Source organism: Hyperolius riggenbachi, chromosome 2 (genome assembly GCF_040937935.1).
Source record: "Hyperolius riggenbachi isolate aHypRig1 chromosome 2, aHypRig1.pri, whole genome shotgun sequence".
NCBI classification, from domain to species: Eukaryota; Metazoa; Chordata; class Amphibia; order Anura; family Hyperoliidae; genus Hyperolius; species Hyperolius riggenbachi.
The window spans coordinates 126,179,503-126,192,404 of record NC_090647.1 but is presented as its reverse complement, the minus strand read 5'-3'; the positions used below and the strand labels follow the sequence as shown (position 1 = coordinate 126,192,404).

General features: G+C 41.8%; 1 protein-coding gene across 3 annotated transcripts in view; it reads right to left on the bottom strand.

The window, feature by feature from the left end:
• Positions 1 to 415: 415 nt before the first annotated feature.
• LOC137545769 (fidgetin-like protein 2) overlaps positions 416 to 12,902 on the bottom strand; it is a 140,826-nt gene continuing 128,339 nt past the window's right edge. For all 3 annotated transcript variants that reach the window (XM_068267366.1, XM_068267365.1, XM_068267367.1), the window contains 2 exons: positions 7,808 to 7,909; positions 416 to 4,336 (listed from right to left, as the gene is read on the bottom strand). In XM_068267366.1, coding sequence (XP_068123467.1) covers positions 2,154 to 4,336; positions 7,808 to 7,811 — 2,187 coding nt within the window. In that variant the 5' untranslated portion in view covers positions 7,812 to 7,909 and the 3' untranslated portion in view covers positions 416 to 2,153. The remainder of the gene's footprint in view (positions 4,337 to 7,807; positions 7,910 to 12,902) is intronic.

The window sequence follows — 12,902 nt, the reverse complement described above, 5'->3', positions numbered from 1 at the left end:
ACTCTACGAAGCTCGACCAAATTGCTCCTGTCTGCTGAACATCTAAATATGGGTGTCCAGATAGAGCCACAGTTGTCCTCCAAATTCTGTGTGGTATCAACTCCAGTGGGGGGAAATGGCCAGGTCTGCAATTAAGTCCCCAATAAATCTGAAGGTGACCTTAAGAACTCAATGAGACTCAACATGCAAGAAAGTTTCTGGAGTGGCACACCTTGCCCGAGTATTGGGTGCTTAACCTGGGGTGGTTACCCACGTCACCCAAAAACATCAATAGTAGCAAACAAAGTCAGGTTAGCACACCGTTGTTACAATGCAGTTTCATTTTAATGCATAAGTCAGCCCTAACTTGACAATTGTTTCTAGGCCTCAGAGGGTCCCCTCCGAAGCCTAGAAAAATAACTTTTCTGCACTTTTTTGAAGAAGGGGACCCTCTGAGGCCCCAAAACAATTGTCAAGTCTATGCTGACTTATGCAATAAAATGAAACTGCCACAATGGTGTGCTAACCTGATTTCATATGCTACCAAATAGACTCAACAGAGCACTATTTTACTAAAGTAATGCAGCAGGCTACGTGGTAAGATTTTCCAAATGCAGTCTTACATTTTTTTCAGTCCCACTTCAAGACATCTTTGCAAACACCATGAATAATTATAAGGGGATAACTAAATTATTTCTCTGGAACCTTCTTTAGTAACTAGTCAGACTAGGGGCATCTGGTTCATAATTCACATACCCCAAGCCTGGCCTTCAAGGAAACCAGGTCTACATCATATGAAATGGGCCTCCATGTTGGTAAGTTAGGACTCACTTATCTATAATGGAGAACCTTTAATCTATGGCCATGAGGATGCAGCTGTCATGTGTATGTGTTTTACTAGTATGAATAGCAGGCCAGTCCACAAAAATGGCTGCTACCATTACGTGCAAACGACTGGCACATATTCATTCTAGAATGCCTATCAGTGTAAACTGCCCCATTACTATCAATTCTGGTACATTTATAAAAGACAAGAATCTCTAGTTAAGTAGAAGAGTAGTTAAAAGCAATAATGAGGTATTTGTCTGTGGGCATTAGTGAGGTATTGTTCTGTTTCCAGTAAACCAATAAATGTAAATCACAGTTGTAAACAATTTTTACACAGGAAGGATGCTTGTGATGTTCCAACAGAACTATGAAGCACATGACATATCATCCAAAAAGTGGTACTGACGATATGTTCCAACCTCCCGCACTGTAGACACGACTCCATCAATACTACAGTAACAAATGTCATAAAAGAACATTAAAAAAAATTCAAAACCTGTGTGAGATACTGTTCCTGAAAATTGGGTGGAGAGATTGGTAATACATTCAATCCTGGCAATAACTTCAAGTACTTGAGCTGTCTCTAATTCAATTGATTATTGAAAATGTGAGTCTCAAAAACATTCATTTCGGAAGTATTTTTTTTTCCTGAGTATTTAGAAATAAACATGAAAACATAAAAAAGTGAAAAATACAAATGGTTCCTAATCTTAGCTAGCAATGTCGTTTTCTTTCAATCCCTTCTTATTTGATAGTTCTTGAGCCTTCTATAGACGCAATCCATTGCTGTTTCTGGTCACCTAATCTAAACCAATAATGAATAGGGCTCCCCCAAGTGCCATTAAGGGGCAATTATTTCCTATGACTTTAAAAATGAAAAAAAAAATAAAACAAAATAGTATGAATACAGAGGCTGATAACAGCCAGTGGAAACAAATCCTTGAGATCATGTGATGCCTACAGGACACCAGAAATTACCACTCACCAAACTATAGTGGCACTGCCAACCTTTGGCAATAAATAGATGATATCCTGAGTACAGTGAAGAGCTACTTTCCTCAAACATTTCCAAATGTGATAAGAAGGAACAAATAAAAAAAATATATAACGGTCTGTTTTCTGAGAAACATTCAATGGAGCGGATAGATTTATACAAATATGTATATATGTATTTATACATATACACACATAAATAGATGTCTGCTACTTGACATCTAATTGTCACATTTAGGATTAAAGGGAAAGAAAAAAAATATTTTTGAAAGGTCTTCAATCAAGCTGAAGACTCAACACACATTAAAAAAAAAAAAAGGCCAGTGTAGAATCAACACATTCAGTTTCATTCTTCAGAGTCTTGAGCCGTACATTTTATTCCATTCGACATACAAGTCTAATTGTTTTTGAGAGGTACTGGCTCGTTGTTTACAGAATGCCCCCTCAAAGTCTTTGTAAGATGTGGGTTGTAGCTGACCTGAAATCCCATGGAGATGATTGGCTCCAGCATGCTGGCATAGTTGGATTAGCTCATTGCCTGAATAGCCCTCAGTGTGCTGGACAAGTAGGGCCATTTCCCTTTCACTAAGGCAATAGTTTTGTTGGGCCAAAGTGTGATGCAGGATTTGTCTCCTGGCAAGGTTATCTGGGGGTGCTATGTAAAATCTCCTGGCAAATCTGTGGTGAGCACTTTCATCAACATCATCTGGCCTTTGTGAGGTGCCAATGAAGACAATGTTGTCATCAGTTGAGGTAGCCATGTTATCCAAGAAGGAAAGCAGTTGGGACTTCATGTTTATCAGGTGGGAACTTTCCTCACTGATGTGAGCAGAAAGCAAAAGATCAATTTCACTAATGAAAATCACGGCCGGCTGATGACAGCTAGCCATGAAAAACACAGTCTGCAAAATCTTTTCGCTCTTGTTTTTCCACTTTGAGACAAGCGTTGCACTGCTGAGCTTCAGAAATGTGGAGCCTAGTTGGGTTGCAATGCATTTGCCCAAAAGAGTTTTCCCTGAACCTGAGGGACCAAATAATAAAATGCTTTTTGGAGGCCTGCTAGCTCCAGTGTATGCACCAGGTCTTAAAATGGGCCAAACCAATTCTTCTTCAATTGCAGCCTTTACTGATACATGGCCAGCAATATCAGTCCACTGCACTGGAGGGCCACAGTCCACAATTTCATTATTTACAATTTCTAGAATAACGGGGTCCACATTTTTTAACTGATCCTCTGTTGGGCTACAAAACACTGGTGGTTTCATCCCTGGCAGCTGCATTCTTTGTGCAAACATATGTCCTTGATCATTACTTCTGCGTTCTCCATTAACAGGCGGTGTGAACTTACCAAATGCTTCATTAGACCGCAGAGGTGAATCTTCACTGTAGGTAGGTGAGATCATTGATTTTATTGACTGGCTACCATATTTTCCCACGTCTTCCTCTGCTGAGCGCTTGCCAGGCTTAAAAGGCACCTGGGGGGTGTCTCCATTGCGATTAAAGCCATTTCCTCTGCATTCATTTGGAATACTGTCAGACATCGGAAATGATGCATCTGAGGTAGTCTTTGGTTGATCATAGCTGTATTTTCTATATCTGCCTTCACTTTCCTCTGCTGCCGTCATGTCAAATGCTTTTCTTTTTAGGGAACCAGTTGACTCTGTGCTCAGGGGAGTAACAGAAATAGGTGCCAAGTTAGAACTTTGGTATGTATAACCAGGGACTACAGGAGGCCTTGATGAAGTTGTATGTGGTGGCAGAGGAGTAGGCGCAGCAATACCAGAAGGCAGGTAACCAGGAGGATGTGTAGGATGCATTCCGCCATATCCTGGTTGTGCAGGGTAGCTGCTTGAGCTATAGTTGTATATTGTGCCTGGGGAACTGTATCCATGAACCAAAGCTGGTGATGCATGTGTTGGCTGAAGCCCTGAGCTATGAAGAGATGATGGGTGACCCGGTGGAAGTGCTGCAGTGGGCTGAGTACAGTATCCAGAAGGAAGGTATGTGCCACTGTATGTTGAGGTATAATCCTGTGGTGCCACAAGTCCACTTGCTGGATTAGGTGCTCCACAAGTACCGCCCGGGTAAAGTGGATCAGGGAGGTTACCAGATGCTATAGTTGGGCTCCCCAACCCAATATGTCCATTACCTGGTTTGGAACCAGCCAAACTATCATGCAGGGAGTTTACACTATATGAGCCTTCAGCTCCATGTGTCATTTGCCAAGGTTCAATGTCGCTCTTTTGTCCATTCACAGGGCCAAATGCTCCATCTGTATAACTACTGAGTGGACCTCGCTCATATGGCGAGTCTAGGACACCAGAATATTTCTCTGCATATCTTTTCAAAAGGTTGGAAGCAGTCAGTGCAGATATATCATCATTTGCCCAAGCGTAGTTTAACCTTTGTCGACTACTTTGGTACAGGTCAGATTTGTGTGCTGGAGATGACGTAGTTGAGGAGACATCAAGGTGCTGCTCTGGCCACTGGTTCAGGGGCTGGGCATGCTCTGGTGTCCAGTGCATCTTCAAGAGAGCTAAAACATAAAAAGAAAAACATTAATAAGTGAGGTTTTGTTTCTAAGGAGTAGCAGCTGACTACAATCACTGTTGATTTTACAGTTACTGCTTGTGGATATTTTTATATTCTGAAGAACGATTCATTTCACAGATGAAAACAGAAGATGATTCATGTTTAAAAAAATATATATGAAAAATATATCCCATGCATTCACAAAGAACTAGTGACATGCTGATATATAAAGCATTTGGGGACTGATGCACATGGCAATTTTACTAATGCTAGGCAAGCACCACCTGTTACTCTATTAGCTAGGCGAGCACCACCTGTTACTCTATTAGCTAGGCGAGCACCACCTGTTACTCTATTAGCATGGCACTAATAGAGAAAGGGGTGGTGCTCCCCTGGCGCTAGGCCCGGCAAAATTGCAGTGCACTACCTGCGCATGGCAAAACCATTACTTGTTGAACCACTCCCTTCCAGTCTACCCAATGGGAGAGGGTTGAGTAGCAGCTTGCTCAGTACCCCTCCCACTTCCTGTTTGGAAGAGGTGGTGAGCAGCAGGCTGCCAATGCCTCTCCTTACACCCTCCTTCCTGGTTTGCATGCAGGGGCAAGGGAGAACTACAAAGTGGAGAACCAAAGCTTTCAAATGAATTAAGATATGTACCAGTTTTTTTGTAAGGTGAGCTTCAAATTGACAAATAAAATGGACAGACTAATATATACAATAGCACACCCTATTCAATAAAATGTAAAATCAGAAATTGTCTCAGATTAGATCTAAAAGTAGAATTTAAAGCGTAACATCAGTCACAGAATTCAGACAGTGTCACTTTAAGGCTCCCTGCACACTGCATGCAATTCCGATTTTTAATCGGTTTTTACATCCAATTGCGATTTTTAAACGTTACTGCATGCTGCATTTATTCCTCCATTTTTCTGTGGATTGCATTTAGGGAAAATCGGAATTGCAAATCGGAATCGGAAATGCAATCGGAATCGCAAAACAGATTTGCAGTGTGCAGGGAGCCTCAATGTGTCTAAAATCCAGTAGCCTATTATTATAATTGTTTTCATTATAACCTCAAATATTTATCCTTCGAATTATATATGAAAGTCCTGACGGACCCCAATTCTTGCTTGCGTACTTTATGACTGGAACAAATCACAGCTATGCCTATCTAGATTCACCCCTAAAGCCCTGTACAGATGCTATATGCATGTCACCCATCAGGGATTGGTACCTGATCCATCGGGCCAGGTGACTGGGCCGAGGCTGAACCGAGGCATCACTAGACTGCAGGCTAGCGACTTTTACTGTTGCTATGCAGTAAAGGGGAGAAGGGCAAATAGAGCAGTGCGGGAGTGACATCACGCGGAAGCTGGGAAGGGGAGAACAAGCGCTCTCCAAGCAGGCCCAAGAGGAGCAGGGAGCTGCTATACGCACTCTGGATTCTCAGCACATCTAGTGTCTGTACAGAGCTTAAGAATATTGCCTTTGCTTCTTATCTCCCTGTGCATCTGATAAATCTTCAGAGATTGTTTATAAAAAAAGCACCAGTCAATGGGGAGAGAGCGAGGTGATCCAGGAGCACAAGAGAAGACTTAAAGAGGAACTCCAGTGAAAATAATGTAATAAAAAAAGTGCTTCATTTTTACAATAATTATGTATAAATGATTTAGTCAGTGTTTGCCCATTGTAAAATATTTTAAATCCCTGATTTATATTCTGACATTTATTACATGGTGACATTTTTACTGCTGGCAGGTGATGTAGCTGCTGCTTGCTTTTTGGGCAGTCGGGAACGTCTGTAAACAGCTATTTCCCACAATGCAACAAGGTTCACAGACAGGAAACTGCCAGAAGTACCTTGGTACTCAGAGCTTCTTGTGGGAGGGGTTTCACCACAATATCAGTCATACAGCGCCCCCCGATGGTCTGTTTGTGAAAAGGAATAGATTTCTCATGTAAAAGGGGGTATCAGCTACTGATTGGGATAAAGTTCAATTCTTGGTCGGAGTTTCTCTTTAAGGTGACCATACATCAGACGACTTGGCAGTTAATTGTCCATCCAATCGGACATGCTGCAAGATGTATGGCCGGCATGCTCAATTGGGTGCGTGGTGTAAACAATGTGCAATATCGGGATGAGTGACGAACGTGAGGAAACTCCAGGTGCTGTCATCCCTAGGGCTTGATTCACTAAACCGTGGCAAGTCATATCACGGCCGCGCTAGCGTTTTTGCGTGCATTTTCAAGCGCAATTGCGAATTTCCACACTAAAATTCACGACTGCGTGTGAAAACGCTAGCACGGCTGTATATGAGTTATCACGGTTTGGTGAATCAAACCCCTAGTGTATAAAATGTGGCCCCTGGTGCCCCGTGCAGAATAATTTACTTGTCGGCGTCCGCCACCAACTCCATGCTCCGTCACATACACATGCCCCACGTTACGGTGGCAATCATGTGGGGCACGTGTATGTGGATGGATGATTGAGCACGGAGCCAGCAGTGGACAACGACAGTTAAAGTATTCACGAGTAGGGCACATTTTACACGGGAAGGGGGGGCGAGGTAGCAAATGCAAAACAAGGCCGATTCCCGAGAGAGTTCATGCTGAAATCCCTCGGGATTCGGCCTGTGGTGTATGGGCAGGCAACAGATCTCACTCTGATCAGATTTGATCAGAGAGAGATCTGTCTGTTAGTCGATCTGCCCATATATCGTCTGATGCATGGGCACCTTTAGAACATTCCTAGGCACATTTTTGTGAACTAATGGCCTATACTCACGGGCTACTTTTGTGCCCTGTCGCCAGCACACGGGAGCTGTGCGCGACAGCTCGTCGCCAGGTCCCTCCGCGTGCACACGCAGAAGAGGGATTACTGAAGCGACGGAAGCTGTCGCCGACGTCCCCCCCCCCCCCGCGCCGGAAGCGCCGTGTATTTTTTATTGGTTGCTGTCGCTAGTCCGCATACTCACGCGGACTAGCGACAGTTGCGGCGAAGTTGCGGCGGCAACTGTCGCCATGCGATTGACCACCGCCGATCGCCTGGCGACAGCAGCGACGAGCAACGGTTTGAGTTGCGCGCCTCATACTCACGGGCGACTTGTCGCCGCAACACGCGCGTGCCACATGGTTGCGGCGACAATTGTAGCCCGTGAGTATGGGCCATAAGTTATGTAACAGCAACAAGTATTCAGCATTTCATGCAGCAAGAAACGGCATTTAGGTCTGTTACTTTACGAGTGTAATAAGGAAGTGAAACTGCCCTTACACTGCTAACTTACAGGCAGCAAATTCAAAGTCATTTATATTCAGAAGCTTACGGTATCTCAACAGCAAGGAACTAAAACAAATCCACCATACATTCTTTAAGATAGTTTTAGGATTCAGTGTAGAACACTGGTCAAAACATAACAAGAGAAGTCTGCAAAATGCATAATTAACATGTCTTAATGGTATAGAGAAATATGCTTACCCATTAAATCAATATTTATTTATCTGGTTGAAGTGCATTTCCTGAGGTAAACGATCCACATCTAAATCACATCTACTTTGGCGTCAGCTGCTAACCGCAAATCTGTGGAAGACAGAAGATGCAAGGATGGAAGTTAATATCTACAACGCTAAAGCATCTCGGCATTAGACTGAATATTTGCTTTTATTAGGTGTCTGAATATGTTTGAGATCCATCTACGACCATCTCAATCTTCAAAATATAGAGAGAAAAACTACCTACTGTCCAAATCTCATTTAATAGGGTGCATAAACTATAGCTACATCCGATTGTCATTGCCCTATCTGGTATTTTATGTCTGGATAAAGTGACACACACAATAATACTCAGCTGAGACGATCATTTCAGGCTGTTTCAACATTGGCTGTGGACTATTTAGCAATCTGCTGTGGCAGATCACTAAACGAGAAGCAACAAATGAGCGATTCTTTCATTGAACCTCTGATGCCATTATTGTTGGAAGCATCAACAGGATTATTACCTAAACTGCATAATAGTAAAACAATCACAAGATGTCACTGTCTGTAAAATGTGATGGTGATCTCTATGGTATTGTTATTTCCTGTATTTTCTGTGTGGTCATTTCTGTTCTAAGTAAGCTGCATTACCCAATAGTTGTAAATGATTTTATCGCTGCATGTTTTTCTTCAGTAAAGAGTTCTAACTTGTTATACTGGGTGCCTATCTGCATGTACATACTACTCTAATCCATCACATATAAGGCCACTTTCACAGGCTGAAAGTGATGAATTCAGCAACTGTCAGCTGCTCCTGTGCTCTGGCCGGGCATATGCTAGTGGTCCCAAGTCACCGTGGGTGGTAGAGAGGCGGCCCGCCTATGGAGTTACAGCAGAACATGGCAGCCAGGTAGCACCACTGTGTGGTTAAAGGTTACTCAATACAGCCATTTGGAGCTATGAAATTGCAGCCGAACGGTGGTCATGGCCAGCAGCCAGGAAGCTAATCTGCCTGACAAGTACGCAGTTCAGCATCCCGTATTACAGGGCCCTAAAGAAGATCTGTTCTGTAATGCTCCATGGGGAGTGTCTACTCAACAGCAAAGTAAACTGAAAAATACAGCTATTAAAAAAAATAAAATAAAACCATAAACCACTACTCTTCCACACTCATATAACACATCTTTTTAAAGTACAGCATCTAATTACAGTTTTGTCTATTTTCCATTTTTATTGTTGCAAAAAAAAGTACAGTTTTAAACTTAAAGGGACACTTAAGTCAAACAAAAAAATGAGTTTTACTCACCTAGGGCTTCCAATAGCCCTCTGCAGCTGTCCGGTGCCCTCGCCGTCTCCCTCCGATCCTCCTGGCCCCACCGGCAGCCACTTCCTGTTTCGGTGACAGGAGCTGACAGGCTAGGGACGCGAGTGATTCTTTGCGTTCCCAGACACATTAGCACCCTCTATGCTGCTATATGGTATATGATATATGCTATAGCAGCATAGATGGCGCTATTGTGGCCAGGAACGCGAAGAATCACTCGCGTCCCCAGCCTGTCAGCTCCTGTCACCGAAACAGGAAGTGGCTGCCGGCGGGGCCAAGAGGATAGGAGGGAGACGGCGAGGGCACCGGACAGCTGCAGGGGGCTATTGGAAGCCCCAGGTGAGTAAAACTCATTTTTTTTGGACTTAAGTGTCCCTTTAAAGGACCATTATTGTGAAAATCATAAAATTTTAAATACATGTAAACACATACAAATAAGTATATTTCTTCCAGAGTAAAATGAGCTATAAATTACTTTTCTCCTATGTTGCTGTCACTTACAGTAGGTAGTAGAAATCTGATAGAACCGACTGGTTTTGGACTAGCCCATCTCCTCATGGGGGATACTCAGGGTTTTGTTTGGTTTCAAAAGCACTTAGTGAATGGCAGTTGCTCTGTACAACTGTCAAAAAAGAGTGCAGTGAGCAGGGAGGCTGGCCAGCATCATTGTATAAATCCTTTTCAGGAAATGTCTTTATAAAGAATAAAAGCCTTTCATAGAATCCCCCATGAAGAGATGGACAAGTCCAAAACTTGTCGGTTCTGTCAGATTTCTATTCCCTACTGCAAGTGACAGCAAGATAGGAGAAAAGTTATTTGTGGCTCATTTTACTCTGTGTTTACAGGTATTTTAAATGTTATGATTTCCGCGACAGTGGGTCTTTAAAAATATTATTTATGAACTGAACAGTGTTTCCGCTATTTCATTGACCAATAGTTAACCCTCTACTCCTCGCCACTCACATAACTTCACAAAAGCAGCACTGCACATGTTAGATGTGTAGTGATTGGCATTATTATCAGAATCAGAAATTTCGCCAACAACAGGAGTTGTACCCGGAATGGATTTTGGCACTGCACGGTCGGTGATGGTACAGTTACATAGAGTGGTACACAGTAACTAACAGTATGGTGCATAGACATACAGTGGTGCAGTAACAACAGTGGAGCATGAACATACATTAGTTACAGTAGATACACAACAGTAGATGCATAAAAAGATAAGCCAAGGAGATGGTATGATGATATACGGTATACAGGTAGTGATGAAGCTTTTCAGAGGTATGGCACCTATATGAGAGTTCCACTTAGTTTCTAATTTAAGAAAAAATATGGGCAGTTTTAATTTTAGCCTCAGTCATTGCATTTGGTGGCAATTTTGAAGATTATACTGTTAACATGCACCTATATTGATTTGTATCGTCTTTTGCACTAATTTATTTATTGTATTTATAAAGTGCCAACATATTACGCAGCGCTGACTAATATGGTATGTTGTATTGTTCTTTTATCTCCATAGGTCCTCTACTTTTAAGATATATATATATGGGTTGGGGGTGATTATTAACATGTATGTGTGTAATTTGGGTTGTATTTCCGCAAGTGAAAAATGACAGATTTCACTAGTAGTGAAAGGGTTAAAGTTCCAGGGAACAGAACAGCACCAGCTTTTGATCTCAGTAAGGGATTGCATTGTAGATCGTTAAAGGGCTATTAAAAGGTTGATTTAAAGGTCCCCCTTTAATAGTTGGGAGAATCCTTCTGAAACAAAAATTGACCCATTCAGGAATCCTAAAGGAAATCCTGCCCTGGGCTGCTCTTTGTTTTGGATTCCTGGGTTGAGTTGAAGCCTGGACAGGCTTTGCTCATGCGGATGGCTCAGGATCTGAGTTCCTGCAGCAGAGCTTTCTCACTCTTCCTTCCAACATTTAGCTCTGTGCACAAACGATTTAGGCAGGGGACACACTTGACTGTTTTCGTGCGTGTTTTCTGCATAGCAAAACTGGGAACTCATGTTAATCAATGGGCTAGTTCACACTTTTTTACGCGCAGAAAAAAATGTCATTCTGCAGGATAATTCTGCACATTTTCTTGTTTTTCTCTATCTATTACATTAGCTGCAGTGAAAAAAAAACATGCGTTTTTTTCTGAATACAAACATACTTGGTGTGCAGAAAAACGCACACAAAAAAAATGAAAGACAAGTGTGACCCCTGCCTAAAAAAAGCTTAATTAGATTATATCAGTTTGCACATTGCTTCAACATATATAATAAAATGAATGAGAAACCCACATTTTGAGGGGATGCTAAGACTAAGATACTACTATTTTATCCTTAACATTTCGAATGCTTAATAAATATGACAAAAAATTGTTCCCGGTACTAATTTTCTTTTCAAGCAAGGGAGTAATCATAGACCCAGTAATTCCACCATTCTTTTTTGTAACGTCACCCCCCCCCCCCCCCTAAAAAAAATAGAATTAAAAAAAAAATGACTTACAAAAAAACAACCACAAATGATTTAACTAATTTTGCCCTTTTAAACGAAATAATTAAAAGGCTCACACCATTACTATATCCATCCCAGTACCTTTAAAACCAAATTAACTATGACAACTCTGCAAAGATCACTGCACTGACCAATTAGAAAATTTTAGGGCACAAAATATTAAAAGATGTATTTAAATTATAATAAAAATAAAACACACAGATGCTGCAGGACAGCTAATAATCAAATGTGTAAATTCTAATTACTTAAAAACATAAATGAATCGAACAATGTTTTTAACTTTTGTAACAGGTGAAGAGCAAAATCTGCTTATAACTTATAAGTTGTAAAAATATTACTTCACAAAATCCCTGCAGAACAAAATGCGCATGTCCGATACGTACGGACTGAACAAAGTGAGTAATCAAAGCAACATGGAGGAATGTTAATCACACATCAATGTCTGCAGGATAAGTAAGTTTAATTGCACAATTTTTCTGCTGATCAGTTTCCCCCAACAACTAATGAACAGAGACAAGATTGAGAGACTTGCTGAGGGCAAAACAAATTCCAAAATTTCAGCAACAGTGGCCAGAAGCACCTCCCCCCCTTTGCACTCTGTTGATTATATTACAGGCATACAGATCTTTCCCTGCACACAAAGTATTTCTTGCCCTCTGGCTAGGCATACTGGCTTTCCCAACATCTGCATGAGCAAGTCCCTCTGGACCTATTGTTGTCCTTCTGTGTATTTTCTCTATTCCCTTTTTTTTCTCTCTCGTTTTTTTTTTTTATAAAGACCATGCTGGACAGCCAAACTGAAGGGGGTGGGGGAAGCGCCGTGTACTATTCACTGGCAGTGCAGCTTTTAAGCTACTTTGTGGCTACAGCACAATTAGATTACCTAATGCTTTAATTGACTTATGCAGCATCACGGCTTCCATTTTGGATATCAAACCTACACAAGAGGATTTAAACAGCAGCACAGCGAAGGCTTTATCCAGTGCGGACCACCGTTTACTGGCCATTATTAAAAGTGCCACGGATAGGTAAACGGTCATTAGTGATGGCAAAGGGTTTTATCCGTATGCATTCTTTATCATGAAAATGAGGCCAGGTTTGCCTATTCAGGCTCCTTCCCGAAATGTGTGATGATTTAAGGCAGAGTTCAATCTTTTAGAAAGTGGCTTCAATGGTGCTAACATGGGGATGGCACAACACAAGGGGAGAAGTATTTCTGTATTACTGTCAACCACAGAGGGGAAGCATTAGAAAAGAAAATGCTC